The sequence below is a fragment of the Leptinotarsa decemlineata genome, unplaced genomic scaffold (genome assembly GCF_025532065.1).
Source record: "Leptinotarsa decemlineata unplaced genomic scaffold, Ldec_3_MD MMD2_tig00026328_RagTag_RagTag, whole genome shotgun sequence".
Taxonomy (NCBI): domain Eukaryota; kingdom Metazoa; phylum Arthropoda; class Insecta; order Coleoptera; family Chrysomelidae; genus Leptinotarsa; species Leptinotarsa decemlineata.
In genome coordinates this window covers 15,142,773-15,165,255 of record NW_027412688.1, presented here as the reverse complement: position 1 = coordinate 15,165,255, position 22,483 = coordinate 15,142,773, and the positions used below count along the sequence as shown (strand labels likewise).

General features: G+C 33.7%; 1 protein-coding gene across 2 annotated transcripts in view; it reads right to left on the bottom strand.

Moving 5' to 3' along the window:
- The window catches only part of LOC111506664 (monocarboxylate transporter 12), a 121,670-nt gene that overhangs the window by 62,773 nt on the left and 36,414 nt on the right, over positions 1–22,483 (bottom strand). For both annotated transcript variants that reach the window (XM_074182747.1, XM_023161796.2), the window contains exon 2: positions 7,710–7,983. In XM_074182747.1, the coding sequence (XP_074038848.1) occupies positions 7,710–7,983 (274 nt within the window). The remainder of the gene's footprint in view (positions 1–7,709; positions 7,984–22,483) is intronic.

Here is a 22,483-nt window from a genome sequence, read left to right as displayed (position 1 = left end):
CTGATTGATAATAATAAGATTTCTTCCCTATTCAGAGGAATCGGACAAATTTCGGATATGCAGTTGGTTAGTACCTCCTCTACTAGATGGAGTGACATTTTGTTGTTCGCTCCAACTTAGGAAGAGGAATGAAACACTCTGAAAGAATTCTGATTTTCAATTATCGAATATCATTGACTTTAGGTCGATGATGGCCACTATCTTGCACTGACGATTGGCTAATGAGTCCGAAACCGGTCTGTAAGTGTGCCCGTTCCAAAATTGAAGGTCGACTCTTTTAGTTGTATTGCCAATTGCATATGCAGGAAATTTTCTGTGAAGATTCCTGCACTGACACCTGTCGGATATAATCCATTGCCCTTCGTGATATTGTACGTTTAAAGTTCATTTCTTAAGATTTGAAAAAGTATGTAAGAGCTTGATATGCTACGTATAAAAATAATGTGAAGAACAAATACACTGATGCATCTGCATTAGCCAATCATTTTTCTTTCAATTTCTTTCACCTGAGATGTTCAAATAAATATCACCCTCACTTGTTTAGATTGTTAGGTAAGCTTTTTCCTTAAGCTTTCTTTGAAAGCCTTTGATAATTCATCTTGATAATACAAAACAAAATACAAATTGTTATCCATTAAAAAACTTCGAATTTTATTCGGTACCATGATGAACTGTCGCGAATGAAAGAAAGCTTTGTCAAGAACCCTTACACTATTCGCATCCAAATTTGGGATGAATGTGTCTTAAAACCATCCTTCGAAAATATTAGCTTCCATGTTCTTGTGCTAGTCAACAATGCACTCAAAGTTTTTTCCACATAATTCAAAGAATTCGGTACCCATCTTTTACTTCCTCCGCAATGCACAATGATTAGTCGTGATCCTTTGTTTACAGGCATGTTAGGCGTACACATTCTCGAACCATCAGTCCACCCTTTCATAACTGTGTTGTGAGTGTCATACTAAGTTTCGTCCAAATAGAGAATTTGCCGTTGTTTTTGTCTATATTCAGTTATTTGTTACGCAATTCCAATATTATTCTGCTTTCCATAACTGCTTGACGTTCGTTTATTACTTCAAATCTAAATCCTAGTTTCTTTATCCAATTCTGAAGAGTTTTGTCACAGCAGCTCACGTTATGGCCGAAAGTATTCAATTTCTTCCTTATGATTTCAATTTTAGGAATCTCATTGCTTTTGTAACAGACGTATATTGTTTTTTTCAATGATTTTATTAGATGAACATCTAAAGGTTTTAGTAATCCTGTATAACAGCGCGTCTTGCGTTCATGAGGTTTGTTTTTGACTATTTTACGTACGTACTTGAGATGTAGATTCTTATATACAGTGAAACATACTTTCTGTGTTTCAATACCCATATGCATCCGAATCTTTTCACTGGTATCTCTTTTCGCATTGTTCATCATCGCTATAGGAATCACTACACTGGAAAAAGTATGTGTTGTTATCACACTCATTATTTCTATTACTACTTGTCCAGGGACGCCAAATTTCGAAAAGATAACAAAGTAATTATAACTGCACCATCATAACATTCAAATCGTGATCAGTTCCTGAACTTAACAGGACGGCGATAACCATCCCCGTATTCCCCGACTTCTATTCTTCACCGTAACATTACTTCAAATTCAATTTCATGACTCTTCAGCCAATCATAAAACTCGGTTAGTGAAAAATATCCAATACGAACCGCCAATTCTAGAGTCCACGTGGACTAGTTCGCAGCCGGTTCATTTCTATGTTCCTTCGAGAGTGCCGTCAACTTTAAATGTGCACAATATCGTTTACTTCGACTATACCACTGATTATGTGTGTCGCAGTGGCGGAGGAAACACGAATGAATATGAATATGCTTCTGATAAAGTTTTTTTCAGGTTGTGTGAAATCATAACCTAGTAAAAGGATATCAAAAATTTGCTCCATCACAAAAAAGCCAAAAATTCCTGTTCTAACAATCATACAGACATGATACTGAAAACATTCAGTCATGAACGAAATCCTTCAATAAATAATTATAAACAGCCATACACAATAGAGATGTAGTTATGATTTCTCTAAAATATGAAGCAAAAATAATAATTATTAAAATATTAATAATGTTTTATCAGAATTATGAGCATGAAATACACATCGAATTGTTGTTTATTTTATGGTTAATTTCGTGCTGTCGTGAATGTGAACCAAAAATATTTATAGAACCATTCAATTAGTGTATCATTAGCTGTTTCTATTAATATCTGGTAATGAATTTACATTCCAATTCTAAAGTATAGGGTAAACTCGACTCTGCATCATTTGATGTCTCTATAATTATAATTATCTCAGTAGCACTAATACGTTTATGAGATTCACATCATGTGTTAAATTGTTGATAACCTTCATTACATTTCAATATCAACTTCAAAAATCTCAATTCTATATTATCCACCCACAAACACATTAGAAATCAACTCATTTATAGTTTGTTCTAGACTTCTATGGTAATAATTAGTAAAACGGTAGCTATTAGTAATATGGGAATCTAGTGTAGTCTAGTAATATATAATCTAGTAATATAGAAATCAAATTATTCACAGTTTGCACTTGACATCTATGATAATAATTAGTGAAGTAGTAGCGAGTAGTAATATATAGTAGTGATATGCAATAATTTTTTCCAAAGACCCAAAACATCCCAAGCATGCTTGTTAATGAGTTTCACTGTGGTTTTTCAAATTCATCGTCATCTTTGATGTATTCATATAACTGACTGACAACGAATGCCAACAAATAAAATTGAATTCATTGAAAACACTTTCTCACCACCGGAACAAAAATGCTGTTTCATGCGCGCGTTTTGCTAACCAAGTTAGCATTGAGGAAAAATGTTTTGATGGTTTTATTTCACACCAGAGGTTTCAAATTCTGTTTATCAAAATTTGATTCATTTAACAACAATTCTCTTTTCAAAAACTACAACTCATGATTCGATCTCCACAAACTTCATTTGAAAAATATATCACAACATGTGTCGCTAGCACAGTAGCTTTCTCAAGTGATTTGAATACTTCAACTTGTTCTTACATTAATATTTATATACCACAGGTAACCATAATGGAGACTACCTCAAAAAATCACCTAAACCTCTACCTAAGGTACCTGTTCAATTATGATCACCTGAAGCATATTACCTCACATCTACATCAATAATAATTCTCGGTTTTTAAGAAAACAAGTTCAATAATGGTGATCTATTCAAATCTAGTTGGTCATTCATCTGAATGTTTCAATTTTTAAGTTTATTAATTTCCATTGCTTCCAAATGATTCAGTTTCAAATCTTTATTTTCTATGTGCAAAATTTCAAACTCTTCCTTAAAGATATGATTTTCTTCTAGGAGATGATTTGAATATGTTGAATTTGTTTTCTTATTTACACAGCTCGTATGATGTTTCGGGATTCGATACCTAAATGTTCTGCCCGTTTGACCAATATATACTTTAGGGCACGTTTCACACTTCAATTTATATACTCCTGATTTCTCGAATTTGGATGTTTTGTCTTTATTATTTTTCACTAACTTTCCCAACGTATTACTTGTTCTATATGCAATTTTAATATCTCGTTTCCTAAAAAATTAAGCCACTTTTTCCGTTGGTTGTCCAAAATACGTTAAAGCTCTATAATTTTGATTATCTACGTTATCAATAGGAAAAACGTCTCGAATCGCTCTTGCGTAGACTTTCTTGGCAAGTATTTTGTTAATTGATTCGGCTTCAAACCCATTGTTAACCCCAATTTGCTTGATGATATTAAGTTCTTTATTGAAATTATTTTTCGAAAGAGGAACATTGACTAATCTGTGAATCATGCTATTATAAGCTGCTACTTTGTGTTGATAACGATGAGTAGAATCGTAATGTATAGTAATATCCGTATAGGATGGTTTGTGATGAATTGAGAAATCATGTTTGTTGTTCCTTCTACTAATTGTTAAGTCCAAGACATTGATTGAGTTGTCTGGTTCTATTTCAATAGTGAATTTAATGTTGTCATGAATTTTGTTAATATCCCTATGAAAATTATCTAATTGCCTTTTATTACCTGTAGAACATACCATCATCCACATATTTATGCCAATACAAGAAATTTTCAAAGGATGTTTAAAGATCGACTTCTCTAGATTATCCACGAAAATTTCTGCAAGTAAGGGGCTTAATGGATTTCCCATAATCAAACCTTTTGAGGAGGAATAAATATTGTTGAATTGAAAATAATTTTGTTCGAGACATAACGACAAAAGGTCAATTATTTCTCGTTTTATGACCTAAGCTCCGAAGCAAGAACTCGTATCTACATTTGTCCGAGCAAGATATTTGGTGTATCGTGGCAAGCCAATATAATTATAAGGTTTTGCCAAAGTTTTCTTACAATGTAGGTATGTGAGCACCTACATGATTACCTAGTTACTCTCACTACATCGTGAAGTGAGTGTTCACTGTGGTACTGAGAATTGTGTGCATTCAATGTAAGCGATGAACTGAGAATGATATTTCAAATCAGCTGTTTGATGCGACGAATTGTCTAACAGCAAAAAGTACTCGTGTATTTGTTTTTCTTCGATATAAAAAGCCAAATAGAATAAATTTATTATATCGGTTACTGTACATATTTTAAAAAAACAGAAATACATCAAATATAAATTATAATTTGACATTCTTCAACGTGAAAATACCACCCCTACCTTTACCCCCTTCCTATGACAGGTACAACCCCCAATTTTTTAAATGGGAAGTATATGTGTGTGATATATTGTTTGAAATGTCTCTTTATTCTCTATTCAAAAGTGTTATCGCTTTTGAGTTTATTGCAACAATTGAGATAAAATAAATTAGAATCATGAGGTTACCAAAATTCGATAAAATATACTCAAAAACTAAAATCTAATGCAAAACATAATGAAATGTAGAATACAAAAAGAATATGAAAAAGAACTATGGATGTTAACGGAGTAGATATTCAAAATGTTCACCGCGAACGTCTTGGCAACATGCTAATCTCAAATGAAACTATTTTCTAACATTGTTCAACATATCACGCATGTTTTTTTTCTGATTGATTCAGCTGTTACTTGATGAAGATCCATAGTAAAAGTATGTGGAGATGAAATCGTGAGGTGAAGTTTTTGGAAATATCAGGCGTGACCGACCCCATAAAAAGAAATCTAATGATGGAAGATTAGTTGATCGCGCTGGCCATTCAACTGATCCTCGCCTCCCTATCCACAGATTGGGAAATGTTGTATCGTGGTATTGCCGGATATTAACTTGATAATGTGGTGGTCTCCATCCTGATAGAATCATATCGTATTCACTGGAACTTGAAGGTTTCCTGGATCAGGATATACATTTGCTAAACTTGGAACGATATCATTTTGAAATAGTGCAAAATAATTATTACCATTCAAGTTGCCCTCTATGAAATAGGGATCAATGATATGGTTTCCTAAAATCCCTGCCCAAAAATTAACATTTTGAGGGTACTACGTGTGTTCTTCTCTCATCCAGTGAGGATTTTCCGTTGACCAGTAGCCGCAATTTTGCCGATTAACATGATCGTTTTAAGATAAAGTACACTCATCAGAAAACATAACGTCTTCTAATTGGATGATATTGTTATCCAACATGTCCATCATTTGCTCACAAAAATAAGATCTTCTATCAAAATCGTCTTCCATGAGCGTCTGAATAGGTATCATTTTATAGGAATGCATTTTCTTTTCTTTCAATATGTTTACCATCGATGTATGGCTAACATTGAATGTAGTGGATGCCTGTCTTCTCGATGTATGTGAGTTTTCCTCAAACTCAAGCATCACATCTAATTTGAGTTCATCACTCATTGCATTGACAGCTGCTTTTTCATCTGCCTCACAGGGCCAATCTCGCGAAACTACTTCTCTATTTTGCTTATTGTTCCTTGAAATATGTGCAGTAAATTAGTAAATTTATCATGAAAAAGACGAGCTACTCCCTGTTGTGTTCGGGTTTTATCTCCTTAACCAGTCATTTGTAAAACTGTTATTTTATGCATTTCCGTTGATCTAAACATTTGTCAGACTTGAAGTAAACGAAATTTAAACTTGAATTAGAATACTGACAAATAATGTTGTAACATACAAAATAAGTTGCGTTTTAAACTAACGTTGCCACGGAAATTATTTACAGTTTCTCAAAGGATACCATCTAAAAAACACATTGCTATGGTTTTTGCTCACTGTCTCATTATCAACGTCTCAACATGAAATAAGTATAGTGTAATGAGTTTTGAGTGTATTTTATCGTATTTCGGAAACCACATGATTTCAATTTATTTTATCTTAATTGTTGCAATAAACTTGAAAGAATGAATAGAGAATGAAGAGACCTTTCAAACAATATATCACAAGCATTTACTTCCCATTTAAAAAATTGGGGATTGTACCTGTCATTCGACGGGAGTTGAAGGTGTGGTTTTTCTGTTGAAGTATGTCAAATTACAATTTTAATTTGACGTGCTCCGGGATTTTGTTAAAATATGTCCCGTAATCGAAAGAATGAATTCATTCCATTTGACTTTTACACACTGTATAGAAAATAGTTTCACAAACCATAGTATAGTTAACCAAAGTGTCCGCTAAATCAACTGAACACTGATTTTGACCTGTTTCTACGAATTGACAGTTTTTTCGATTATCAACAAATTTAAATAAATATTACTGTAGTTTTTTCCCAACACCAAATCGTTATTTTTAACATCTTCCTCTTTGAAGATGATCACTTGGTGATCGAAACACGTGTTGAGGTGTTAAAAATAACGATTTGGTGTTGGCAAAAAAGTCCAATAATATTCATTACCAAACCAAAGGTTCCAAACAGTGCATCATAAATTTAAATGAGTTGAATACCAGATTTTCAGTGAATTTTGCTGCAATATCACTAACAAAATCGGTTTAGTCATTTTTAAGATAAGCGCACAAGAATGCACTTATTCTAAAAGTGTTGATTTGGGTTTCATTTCGTTGATGATAATTTCCAGTTATAGTTATTCTCAAATGTTTTTCAAATACAGACCAATGAAGATCTTTCTTACTGAGGCATAGTCTGAAGTTATTCACATAAAAGAGTTGAGTAAGTTTATTCTTCCAGTCTTCGGAGAACTCCAGTGATATCGATGAGTTTTTATGAGTATTTAGTATTTGCAATACAGTGAGATACATGAAAGAAAACGAATAAGGAAATAAATTCTGTTTGAACTGCAACCTTAACAAAATTTAAGCCGAAAGTAGCCTCTTTGAGCAGTATAATGCTGTCTGCCGCCATAGTTGATAACGTTCAGTGCTTCAGGTTCGAATTGAGGCCTACTAGCCCGGATATTATTCTTTTCAATCAGTATTACGAGTAGTTCAACCAATCAACCAACTTGTAATATTTACATATTTACTTCACTGAATAACCATTTTCATGACTTATTAATTCTGAAATATTGTGATTAGAATTAACATAATTGTTTAGCACACGAATATTATAAAACTGAAGAAAACATTAACTGGCATCGAATAACGTTTATAACTCTTATAGCGCATTGTTTTCTGTTGTTGTAATGTTTGACTAAGTAATCCTTCATCTATGAAGTGTTATTCCTAGAATGTGAATTATACAGAGCGACTTACCTGTGAAAATACTGTAACCTATGACTATATGCCAAATTTCGGTTGCAAAGCTGGTAATAATCAATCCACTTCCAACACAAGCTATGGCAACGAACGTGAGAGTTCTCAAACTAATTTTTTTAAGGAGTGGTCCTACCACTAGCCCAGCAGTGTTCGTCACTACCACACTCATTGCCATCACTAAAGTTATTCCTGTTGCATGACCATTTGCCATGGCTTTAAGCGTCTCGCCGTATATCAGACCGAAATTGGCAAACATGGCTTGGTTGACCATCTGAAATAAAATGGAAAACAATGAAATATTGAAATATTCAAATACTAAAAATAATTTGGTATGGATGAAAAGCATTATAAGATATTGATAGATTAATAGATGTAGTCGTGGTAGGAAATTATCATGAAAATTGAGAAATAAAACGTCCTATGTTTTATACAAGTGGTGTAAAAGATATTGTATTTGAATACTATATCGTCAACCATACTGACCTGAATATGTACTAGAAATAGATAATGTGGCCCAAATAGAGGTTAATGTCCAACTGCAATAACAACGTTTGATTATGTGAATGACAACTGGTCGGGTTTTATACCACCTTCCTAATTATACGAGAATAAACCTTATTATTTTTCTCCAATATTTTGAAGATATACGATATGGAAATCTATATTTTGAAAGAAAACATCTGACTTTCTCCTTCTACATTAGTTGATAGTAAGTTTTTTCGAAAAATTAATCTCTTATGAAAAATGTGATTGTTCCGTATCTTGAAATCAAAAAGATTCCAAAGAATGCATTTGCACTGGTTGGAAGACATTGGATCAATATTTTGTGGCACTGGAAACTCAGACAATAGTTATATGAAACACATTAGGAAACGTACAGGAAACAATCAAATATCAGTATAAAAGTAGAGATCATCAAATGATAACGTGTGTTCTCTCTGTCAACCATTAACCAACTGATTAGAATTCAATTAGGCTGTCGTTCATCCACTGGTTTATAACCGATTGACTTTATTATCGTTATTATTGTACACCTATGAATTCCATCAATTTCATCGAAACCAGAGCCTATGAATCTAATTATTCTAATTACTCTCAGCTGTCAACTATCAACGACCAGAGGCAGCTAATCAAGGTTGAATGAATGAAAACAAAGTTTGAGTTTTCAACCTGTGGAAGTATTTTCGCAGAGATGTTCTTTTTTGTAACTAGTGTGTTATCAAAAATAGGAGTCACTAACTAACTATTATTGATTATTAGCATATATTTTTCAATATGCTCAATTACATTTTAACACTTAAAAAAGTTGTATTCACGATATATGAAGACGCAATTTTGTTTCTTTAGTAACTGCATTTTGTTACTTGTTAACACCGGTCAATATTCGAATATTCTATCAGATACATTTGATAGCTTTTACGATTCATCAGTAAAATTAAACTCATGGAAAAAGTACCACGTGTATAATGAAATATTCAGCCGAGTTAATCACAAGAATGAGGTTGAACTCAAGTAAAATAGCGTATACTTGAATGAGGAATCTTCATTAGTCATTTCGAAGATTTTTAAGATCACTAATGAGGAGTTGAAGACTAATGTTCATGACCATGAAAATAGTCCTTGTTAATAAAATTTCAATTGAATACTTCCATAAATCACATCATGTGCCATTGATTTTTATACTATTTGTTTCTTTTCAAATGTTCGAAATGGGTGGGTATAACCTGAATAAAAAAAGGGGATTTCTTCAATTTGGATGAAAACTTTGTGCATGATATACACATCTTTGATATGAATTTTTACTGTTGCATTTAATTTTTTCTATAACCTTTCCACTGTCTATATAATCGCGGACAAATGAAGTCAAAAGACTCATCGTTCATTAAATATGCAACGTAACTTTGAGAAAACATTTTCATTTGATTTCGATTCACCTGCTGCCATAAAGTAACTCAATGACACACTAAAGAAATGAAAAGTTGATTGTCTTCGTAATAGTGACAATCAACGAAATCCATATGTATGTAAATGAGGCTCTTGTTTCTTTACAATAACCTGAAAGGTATTTAAATGTTGCTCGTTGATGTTGATGATTTTACTTTTTATGAAGTAGTCGTAAAAGTTGTATTTTTAAGCAATACCATTATGGTATTACGGAAACGGTGGATGCGACAATGTTGTGGATGAATTATCCATTAATTTGTTCATCACAAGCAGATAATGCATTCGCAGTATTAAAGTATGAGCTGGTGACTATAATAACTAGAAGTTAAATTCAGAGTTTTTGTTTCATAAATATTGTTGAACCGACAATAAATATGAATATGAATATAAAAAAGTCTTTTTTACATAAACGTATTAACTTTCGATGAGAATAATCATTAACATCAATAAATATATTTATGAACAGGGTTTTTCTATAGAAATTGAAATGTCTAACATGTGTTGGTAGATTAGGGGGTGAGAACTCCCAGTAAAATCATTTTTCATTTTGATTTCAGGAAGAAGAGTGGAAAGAGGATTACATTTCAAAAAATTAAAATACATTTTCTCTAATGTTTCGGTAATGGATATGGATTTCAAAAAGTTTTCTACTGAAAGTAAAGGCTCTTGGGTTCGATATTTTCAAGTATATTACCTGTGGGTGCTTATTTTTCATTATAATCGACTCGTATTGACTGAAGCTTTTTCAGAAAAAATAATTTCGGAATTTTCAAAATCATAATTTTTTCACCTACCTAATATAAAAATGAACTTTTCTCAATTTCAAACTGAAATATATTTGAAATGAATTACAAAATACTGGTAGAGCAGTCACTATTTTTTGTTTATTATTAATAATAATTTAGAATATATAAATCTCTGAAGAAGCCATCCACTCGCACCAGCGAAACGTCAGGAAGAAATTCGAATAATCCACGTCCTTCGAAACCCAAAAATAATGACACTGAAAACCTCGGCCGCGAAAACCTCAACCAGTTTGTACTGGTAGAGAAGTTCATTGTGAGTGATATTCTCAATAATATGGGTCGAACTGGCATGCTATGTCCACATGATAATCTGTAAACTGTAAACAGCTGTAACTGTAACTGTGACGAAATGGGTAACATTCAAGGTACTTCCAATGAGCATAAATATAAACAACTTCGTAACATGCCCTACTCATTTCGTTTCAGCAGTAGGAGACTTGCCGATTTAACATTTATATTTGTATTATTGAAGGAACGGTAATTTGAATGATCAAGTCAAAAGATATACAGACAAAAATTTATATACTTACAGAATGATTCACATCATATGTTCTCTATTAATAATAAAGTAATTGTTAAGATGGAATAATCACAATAGGTAGACTATTATCATTTTCTCCATTTCTCGAAATGCAAGAGACTAAAATAACACCAAGAATAATTTTCTTATATGAATTCATTTATGATAAATTAACCGGAAGAACACCCAACTGATGGTCAAAATGTTGTTTGCCATTATTTTCAACTATTATCAAATATGGAAAATAATCATGAAATAATTCAAATTTATCTAAGCGAATACATGAATTGGAAGATGTTCCAACCTCAACTTCAATATTCTTATTCAAAGTATTTTGAGTATCTATTGATCATCAGCAATGCAGCACATCTCCTTCTCTTCAATCCTGCTGGGTGGCAGTATAATGTAAGTTTTTGGTGTTTTAATGTATTTTTTTTTATTAAAGTGTGAGTTTATTTAAAGTATTTTTCCGTTTCTTTACAATAAATATTTGATTAAGTTTCCAAATGAGATTTTTCATTATTTGGATGAATGATGAATGGGTGAAACAGCGAATAAAATCCTCTCGTTAATAGCCAAGCGAGTACCGAGTTCCGGCATTATGATAATTTCATTGCCAACCAATTTTTCTGGGCATCACTTCGAAAAACTGTATTACAATATGTCTATATTGTAATAAAGCTGTTTTACCAGCTACGAGGATGTAGCTGGTGAGACAGTATCTTTCAAAAATGTTATTCGTTATATTAGGTTTGAATCGCTGATTGTTGATTTCTCGAAAAGTCACTAAAACAATTCACTGTAATTTTCAGTGTGAATGGTGTTTCGCTATAAAATAGCTTGCTCAATGAACTGCTGATTGATTACCAATAAATTATAACACTTTCTACTTCCGAAACGTTATATATCACCTACTGTAAAACACATGAAAAAAATTTAAAACACATCGATTATCATTATTTGCTAGCATCCGAACCAGAATTCGCATGGGTAGTAAATATATATGGCAATTTTTTTCGTCACAGTATCCACATCAGCTTGTCCGTGAAGGATGTTCCTGTTTCAAATTAAAGGGTGCTCTTTCGGCGTTCCTTCCTCTTGAAAGTTCTAGAACTGTCCAGAACACTCGAGAGTATTCGAAAGCATTCCACAACACCATGGAATGTTGTGGAATATTATTCAAGAATAGTCTGGAATATTCTAAAATATACAAAAACTTTCCAGATTATTGTAGAACGTTCAAAGGAGTGTTATCCCTTGATTCCTCATCCAAGAAAAAGATTCTCGTTTTTTATTTGAAGATATAAGAGCTAGACTTTTCGCATTCTAGGAAATTTTAGGAACAGAACATTCGAGAGTATTCGAAAGCATTCCATAACACCATGGGATGTTGTGAAATATTCAGGAATGGAATGAAAAACTCACCAACTCATTGTAGAACGATCAAAAGAGTTATATATTTTGTTAGCCCTTAATTCCTCATTCATGAAAAAATTCTCGTTTTTACTAAAAATGCGTGCCTTTAAAGATACAAGAGCAAGACTTTTCGCTTTCTAGAAAATTTTAGGACAGAACATTCGAGAGTATTCGAAAGCATTCCATAACACCATGGAATATTGTGAAATATTCGGAAATAGTCTGGAATTTTCTAAAATATACAAAAACTTTCCAGATCATTGTAGAACCAGCAAGGGAGTTATATGTTGTGTTAGCCCTTAATTTCTATCCATGAAAAAGATTCTTATTTTTACCAAAAATGCCTGCTTTTGGAGATATAAGAGCCAGACTTTTCGCTTTCTAGACAATTTCAGAACAGAGCAGGACATTTGGGAGAATTGAGAGTATTTCATCATATTCCACAAAATTCAGAAATATTTCCAATGTTCGGATATAGTCTGGAACGTTCGAGTTTATCCCAGGAAATTTCGAAATATTACAGAATAATACAGACAATCCAAAGCCTCTTTGGGACTACTCATTGATAAAAGTATATAAAGTTTGAACTGCACAAATTCAAAATTATTCGCCATAAATATATTCATTGAAGTAAATGACTATTCTCATCGAAAGATGATACGTTCATGTGAAAAGGACTTATTTATGTTCATATTTATATTCATTGTCAGTCTAACAATATTTCTGAATTACAAACTCTGAATTCCATTTCCATTTATTTCCACTAGTTTATCCATTTATTCCAACTACCACACAATCCCATATCAAATCTCTGAGCGAAGCTCAGTGACTAATTATAATGGTATTTGATTCGCTCAAAAGAAATATGTTCCCAGACTGAATTTTGCCATTTCTTTTCTAAAAAACAATGATATATTAATATTTTGAACATAAAATGGGGTGTAGGCGAGACTCGATTTTTTTATGCATTCTTGATATGTTGCTTCTGTTTGACCTATGCAAAACATTGGGCATCAACCACACGACAATTCATAACCTCCTGATCTATCTTACACCAAATTCTTGTCTGTTATTTTTCGTGTTCATGCTGTGATTATCAGGTACTTTCATATGCTATATTCACATCTTCAGTTTTCTAGAAATCAGTCTCTCTATTTGGGTAAGGTTCTCCCAAATAAGTTAACGTTTTATAATATTTCTCCTCGTCTCACAAATACATAGTCAGCCCGTCTAACATTTCCCTTTTCACTATGGGACTGATTGACCTTCCATCCATTATATTCTCTACCAGACTGATAGTTCTGATAGTTTCATTTGGAGGAATACTGGGAAACCAAACTTTACATCGAAAGAAGTTTATTTGGCATTATCCGGTATTGGTATTTAGAATTTCATTGATCAAGTGTCAGCATTAAAAAAATCCATGATTTTCCTTAAATATTTTTCTTTGCATATGGCAATAACCATTTTGCCCTAATCCTCTCGTATAAAAGTTATTTGCTGCTGATGATCTGTTGAGAAAAATCTGTTTTTCCATCAAAAAATTATCGCCACTCCACAAACCACAATCCTCAGAGCTGTGCGAGCTGAAGAAAGACGAGGTCTTACCTATCAACATGCGATTCCTGGTAAGAACACATTCAGCAAGAAAGTGTTATTCAAATCAACAAGCGTGCTTTAAATGTATAACCTATGTTAAACGGCATGAACCGCATGAAAATTTATAATCTCTTGAGCTATCTGACATCAAACTTTTGTCCTTGTTATTTTAAATATGCATGCTGAATTTATTCCTAGTTTAATACACTATATTTACACCTTTGTATTTTGAAATTAGAAATCTTTAAGATAGGCTGGGCCAAATAACTTAACATTCTACAATTTTTCCGCTTGAATATAAAGATTTTTGAACAGTGAACAATCGATTGGATTTCTATCATTATTGATCGCAGTTTATTTTATCGAATTCAGCTATTTACTGAAATTCACATCCCACACATAAATATTGAATAGTCTGATGTGAATAATGCTGTGAAATACTGGCGGGACGGTAGCCGGTTGGGTTGGCGTGAGTGGTATGCTCCACTCACTCAATCGACCGCTGTGTAAACCGGTGGTTCGAGCCCAGGAACCGGACGATTAATTTCCAGCTCCTATCGTCCAACCCATGATAGAAATCGCACGATAGAAGGTAAGACCCCGTTAATCTTCAGCTCTCACAAGTTTCCGCTGCTGAGAGTTGTCTTCCGTAGAGGGCGACAACTGGTTTATGAAAAAACAGATTTTGACAGATTCACCAAATTTTTACTTTTTGCTAATATGGATATGTGAAATGATTACGAATAATAATATCCGGGTGTGTCGATTTACGAAAAATTTAAAAAAATTGTTGATCATTATCATTTGTTTCAAGTTCAGAATATTCATTGAATCATGTTCTACTATATTCATAGTGAATGTGACTTGAGAGGGTGGAGAGAACTGATGAACTTTAAGAAATAATACAGTTGTCTATTTGTTCCCGTGAGATGCAGGGCGTTGAAGTTGAAGAACGTCACTGATTTTTTTTGTAGTATTTAGTTTTTTTTTATATTGAACAACTGAAAATACAACTCCATATCAAGCTTCGTTTTGGAGAAAAAAATCACTTCTGAAAACTATCCATGAACAGCATAAAATAAAAACCATAAGTAAATAAATAAACAATTTCAAAGTAAATGAGCAAAATGTCTACTTCCTGATCAAATTCACGACTGCAAACGAATTGTCATTGATAGTCTGACACGTTCTAACAGACCTGAATTATTTCTTATCATATTGCAATTCCTCAGGTCATTCACATCTAGTACAGGAGTTTTATGAACAATACCTTTCAGATAGCCCCATTGAAGGGAATCTAGAGAAATCATATCAGGACTGCGAGCTGGCCAATTTTGAGGTCCTGCACGTCCAATCCAGCGATTAGGGTAGGTGATGTTGGGATGCTGGCGAGCAAGATCACCAAAATCAGCTGTAGCCCCATCTTGTATAAACCACATGTTGCCTCCTATAAGTGCCGGCACTTCTTTAAACAAAATGAGTAAATGATTTCGCAAAAAGTCCGTGTAGGATTCACTTGTTTCTTGGTAGAAAAAATTGGCCAATTAGAAAGTCATCAATCATTCCTACCCAAAAGTTCAGCAAAAATTGTTGCTGAAAATGACTTTCTCTAATTACGTGGGAATTTTTGTCGGACCAAAAATGGTCATTGTGAATGTTCATGATAGCATCTCGTGATAAAAATACTTCGTCCGTAAATAAATTATTTGGTTGAAAAATTTCATTGTATGCCATCGTATGAATCAACCACCTGCGAATCATTAATTTCGGGTTGAAAATTCCAAGATAGTAGAGTTTGGACCCGCTGAGTGTGATATGGGTATAAGGGGTTTCTTTTAAGAACTGTCCATATGGTTTATTGGGCTGACTCCCAACTGCAGTACAATCTTTCTGTTACTATTTGAAGGATCTTCTTCTATCGCATCAAATATAGCTTCTTCTAGTTCAGGCACTATTACAGTTTCTGGTTTCACCACCTGGTAAATACTCCATGCTTCTTCCGCATTTCCATTTGCTAATCCTTAAATGAAGTGCATGTCGGCCATTTCAGCGTTATTAAAATTATTCATGATAGAATCACTGCTAATTGACTACTCTGACTTTCACTGAAATGATAACACTATCACTGTCAGCTGGTTTCCCAATTAGGTGTTTATGATATGCAAAGTGGCTTCAATTTTTTTTCTCGAAAACGAAGCTACATATGAAGAAAATACAATCATCGAAAAAGATATATTTTCAGTTGATTAATCTGAAAAAACGAAAAATTACAACAGCAAGTCAGTGGCGTCCTATTTTTCCAATATTGTTGGATTGACCTAATAATTTCAGTCTAGATAGGTGTAATTAAGCGCCTTATTACTTCAAATGACTGTAACAGATTTCAACCAAATCGGTGAGAGGATATTTATAATATTTCACAAATACCGTTTTTTTAAACTTCAACGCCCTGTATCTCAAAAACGAAGCCACTCCGGATATGTTCATTGAAACTTTTTTTCTTAAAACGACCTAAACAATCATCCTCTGAAGTTTCGTACTGTAGTTAGGAAACACCCTGTATTTATACAGATATAAATTATTTTCCACAAACGAATTTCTTGCTAATCATACATGAAATATTATGCTAACAAGGGACTTGGTGAGTTCCTCACTGTACGTCTTTCATAGGATGAATGAAATATATCGATGAATTGAAAATAGTTTTATGAAAAACACAATCAGCATGTCTTATTATTTCCTATTCGATTGACCTTTTCTCCAAAGAACTATCTATCATACTGACAGTTTCAATCGGAGGAATACTGGGAAACATTTTTCACATGAAACAGAATCAATTTGGAAATACTCGAAAGTCGGATATCTTGAATCTCATCAATTGATACGTACTTTTTGAACTGAATTTATAATGGGAATTAGTATGGTTCTGAATGTCTGTGATTAATTTTTCTGACATTCTCATTGAAGGTGTTGTAACTGAATTTATCACTGGTATGATGGAATAGCCCTCTTCGTTTAACTTGAATAATGAATGAAGTTCAGACAGTTTGAGGTTCGTTACTTCAATCTATCTTTTTATTTTCTTTGTTTATTGTGCTCTTCCATATAATCATATTCAGTGCCCTCAGAATGATCAATATGTAATATGTATCAATACCTATATTGACTTGTTTTCGAATATTTTTAGCTGCCTTCACTGGTGAATTAGGGATCTGATGTTGAAATTACAGTTTGAAAACGCTTGAGAAGGCTATTGTATTGCGGTTTCCTGAACTTTCCAGTGAAAATTCACACATTAGTCTTACTTGAATATAAAATGAGTAAGCAATATGCGGAGTATGGAATGTAATAATTTGAGAGTAATTTATCAGTTCCTGCTCGAGGTAGCTATTGTATAGGTTCAACGACTCATTGAGCATTCTCCATTCTTATTTTGTGTTCTTTGTTTGATATTCATCATATTCTGAAGATAATTTGAATTGTCTAAGAATGTGTTTGCTACCTAAGATGTTGGGTCTGATATTCACATATAACGTGACGAGTTATATCGGTCTCTTTGTTGCACTACTTGAAGCCGAGGTCTACGTTATACAGCCAAATTTTGTTCAGGTGTGCTCTAAAGTGAGCAGCCTAGTAATTGTTATAAATCGTTTCCTACTTTGTTCATGCAGTTTTTCAGTTCTTTGATTTGCGATTCGACTGATATTGACGGTATTGAAAGTACACTTCGGTCTCAAGTGATATGTGAATATGTTCGATAGGAGGAGTGATAGAAGTCGGTTATTATTCCATCAAGTACTCCAGTAATCAGAATATAAAAAATTTTGGTCAGAGAATGCAGAATTTAGGATGTTTCATTCATTTTTCCCCTCTCTTCGAATTCTATTCGTTTTACTTTCAATCGTCAAGCTCCTTGGCTCATGTCTATATTTCTGATGGTGGAAAATAGTTTAGAAAAATGTGATTCGCCTTTTTCCTCATTACAGAGCCCACAAGACCTAAGAAATACAAGTGTTTCGACAACTCAACAGTGCTATTTGTAGTAGTGAATCACTGGTGAGGTCGCGTTATAGTAATGTTCATAAACTAAAACTGGATATTTTCAGGCAGTAGAAACGACACTGAAATAAAATATAATGGATCGATACAATTTAAATATGATAATTTTTCAAGAAGAACTAAATTTGGGCTAGTAGGCCGTGATCCAATGTAACTTGAAATTCCAAACGTTCTGCTACTGCGACAGACACCATCAGTGGAATGTGAGGACGAAAGTAACATCTCAAAGTTCTCGCATTAAACGCACATACCACTGATAATGTCTGACACAGTAGCAAACGAAACACTTGGTACTTTAGGTACAATTTGACCACGGTCTATCATGGTCTATTGGTATCACTGTTATCAAAAATCATAGAGGAAGTCGTAAACCACCATATCCTCAAATATTTGAAATCAACATCTTGAGCGATTCTAAATATGGAAAATAAAGATCAACAAGCAACCTTCTACCGTATATCACCCATATTTGGAATAACGCATTCGAGAAACATGGAGAATCAAGAGCTATTACGCTCGATATTTCTAAGGCCTTTGACCATGTGTGGCATGAGGGTTTGCCTGCCAAACTTTGATGCTATGGCTTGTCGGATCATTTTTGTGTATATCTCTTCAGCTTCCTGAAAGAACGTTCCCTGCCAGTGGCTGTCGATGGATAACTCTCGAATACTTTCACTATCAACGCTGGTGTTTCCCAGAGATCCATATTGTCTCCAATTCTCCTTTTATTATATATCAACGACTTATTAGAAAAAAACAAGAATCCAATATATTGCTTTGTTGACGACATCAGCTACGGAGGCACATCTTCACCGCCAGCAGGAGGTTGCATATCTTAATTAGGATCTAGGGTGAATTGGGGTGAGAGTAACCAGGTTCAATTTGATGCCACAAAAACCCTGGCATCGGTTTTCCCCAAGAAAATAAATGTCTCCGAACCAGATGTTAGAATGTCAGGTCAGACGATTCCGCTTTCTGCTCAAGTGAGTTTGTTGTGGGTTAAAATGGACACCAATATGTCTTGCCATAATCATGTCGCTGGCAATTGCAAAGGCTGCTTCTCAAAAGCTTAGAAAACGGTTCCAAACCAGAAAACTGTACACACTTCAGTAACTTTTGATACTTTATAAAGCTCAGATCAGACCTTCTTTGGAGATTTGTTCTTATGTATGGAGCTCTGCTTCCAAACATACTCTGAAGTGGCAGTATTCCATCCAGAAAGAATTATCCACCTGATTGAAGACGCCGAACATCACGTGAAACCTTGTTCGAGTATTCAAGTGACTTGGCACATTTGATTCCACCAAGATCGGTACATATCAGAAATACGCAACGGACTGGTGCTTCTCATCGTTTTGAGGTTCAAGTCAGTACACCTCGAACTTCACTGTTTGAGAACTCTTTTATGTGAAGAACTGCCTTATAGGATATTGGATTTAATCTTCAGCGTTTCAAATCTAGTGTCAATCGCTACTTTCGCACAGGCACCACTCTGAGAGCGCCTTAAGGATTTTCCTGTAGTGCTTGTGTTTTGTCCTTACAAAAAAAAGCCTACTAGTTCAGATTTCGTTCCCACTAAATGTGACTCCGGCCGTAAAGCCTATGTTCTTATATTGCTACCACTTTGATTTCATTTTTAATTTTAATGAGCAAATATAAGACATTCGGTTCAAAAAGTGGGTTTGGAAAATGTAATTGTAAAGCACTTCCAAAAGAAAACTTCGAGATAAAGGAAAATTCGTGATGTACGGACTTCATGAAATCATACCAATAGTTGAAATTATAAAATCTTATTTTCAATGAATGTTATGTAAACAAAACAAATTTGCATATTACTCAAATGTAAATATGTTGCTAATATCATTAAATATTTACTATAATATCAAATGTTCATTCAAATAAAATAAAACAAAAACGCACGTCATAAAGTTCAATCAATAACCTAAATCATTGACAAATATATCCTAAATGGGTTCAGAAAAAGATCAGTTATGTTGATAAAAGGTTAGGTTAGATAGTAACATTAGAGCTTTTGATGTTGAGTGAATCATTGAATAAATGAAAATTTGATCCAAATGTATATCACCCCACTCGAATAGATAATTCGGTTAAAACCATATAAATAATTCACCTAATCAATATATTCATAAGTGGTGTAGGTCAATGAAATTATCATGATAACAAAAAAACAGTTCCATTGAACCGAAAAGAACTTCTTTGTATTGCACAAATGGTCTTGAAACAGTAAAAACTTGCTGAAAAATCTGTTTCTCAGTGGCATGGGGAGTCGAGTGATACATCTGTATTTTTTATCGATCATTTTATTTCGTAATTTTAATCGTAATGAATAAACTGGAACCTCTGGCGTAGAATGAATCCAGAACAAGCACTTTTCGCAGTGAATCGCAGTAAAACTGGAACCTCTGGCGTAGAATGAATCCAGAACAAGCACTTTTCGCAGTGAATCGCAGTAAAACTGGAACCTTTGGTGTAGAATAAACCTACTACAAGCACTTTTTCAAATTACCAGAACTGCAACAACCTTCTCGGCGCGTGTTTCACTAACCAAGTTGGCATCTTCAGGAGATGAAGTAGATAGTCTATCCATTCTCTGAATGGTGAAACGCGCGTCGGGAAGAGTGTTGCAGTTCTGGTATTTGAAAAAAGAACTTGTTTTGAAAAACCCAGATGATTCCGTTTCTCCCATTGAGGAGAACTGATAACAAATAAAAATAGTAACAAAATACCAAATTATGATCTCCAAACAAAAAACTGTGTGTAATAGGAAGGAAGTGAAGGAAAGTGTTACGTTAGGATGTTTTCAAAAAATTTGACCAAAGTAATAAACTCATAATGAATTTACCAGGTAACTAAGTAGACATATTCTTTTCCGTGAAATGAATCAGTACATCGTGAGGCTCGTGGAAGAAAGGAAGGTTCTGGCTGCTGGTGTCTAATTGAACAGTGAAAATAAGTGAAATGTATTCAAGTAATGCAATATTGTGAGATTTCCACTAAACAGTTTACAAAACCGCAACACGAGTTCCACTATACAATAGCTTCCTCAGGCGTGTTCATATTGAGTTCATAGTACCAAAGTGCCAAAAACCCAGTAGGAGCTTTCTCGAAGTATATTGTGTTCAAATGGCACTGCCTTCAAAGATTTTCACTGAACAGTTCACGAAACCTCAACACTGTGGCTGCGGGCACGAAAATGGTGACGATCAAGCGATGGCGAAGCGACTCGACGGCGGTGACGCACACGAAACGAGCGGTGGCGTGGCGGAGCAATCAAGCGATGCACAAAGTGAGCGACGGCGGCGCGGAAACGACGAGAACAAACTAGTATGATTGGGTCGCTTACGATTACAATGGAAATTGATTATGAAGAATTGATCTCGTGTCTTTTGTCAAAATCTGCTATGAGATAGTGAAAATGTTCACCTTAGCTCGTAATGAAGAATAGAAAATTAGCAAAAATTACTTCTTCCTTCATTTATTGAATGAACTGATATACTTAACTGGCTCCGAAACTGTATAATACTTTTCCTGAAGAAATTCGTACTTTTGATGTATGTATATATGTAGAAATTGTAGAGGTATAATTATCATTACATGTAAACTCAGCCAGTGTTATATATTTCCATTTATTCCAAAGTTTTACTTTTATTGGCATTGTATTTTGCGTTCTGTAACTGCCACTAACGATAGTTACCTTTCAAACTCTAATATATCCATTTTACTCTCGTTAATTTTGTAGCGTGAACTTCACATCTTAGAACAGGGCTGAAGCCTTCAAAAATGATAAGAAGTTAAAATAATAATAGGATGAAACCCATCAGAGAAGGAGGGGAATATGAAAAAAATGGAAGGAAATATAAATTACGGGCGATCTGTGTTCGGGAAGTGAAAGGGGGTGAGTTTTCAAGGGTAAAAAATGGTTCATTTTGATTTTTGGCAAAACTTCAAGTCCTATGAAAAAAATATCTACAACTTTTGTATTTGCAATTTTTTCACATAACTTCAAAATTTAGGTGAAAAATTCAAATAACCAAGTTTGTGGTTTTTAATTTTTATCTTTAAAAAAAATTACAAAGTTTGGTAAAAACTTACCTTTTTATGTCCCAAATACACAGTAATTCATTTGATTCAGAATATGCACCTTATTTTAACTCAATATCAATAAAGCAATCGAAAATTTTCGCGTCAAAATATCAGCTTTTTTAAAAAAATCGGTGTGCTTTCTGTTCGCTGGAATCTCTACTTTCTGATGATTCAGAATATGTATTTTATCACCTTATTTTAACTCAATATCAATAAAGCAATTGAAAATTTTCGCGTCAAAATATCAGCTTTTTTAATAAAATCGGTGTGCTTTCTGTTCGCTGGAATCTCTACTTTCTGATGGTGTAAAAAAAATAAACATT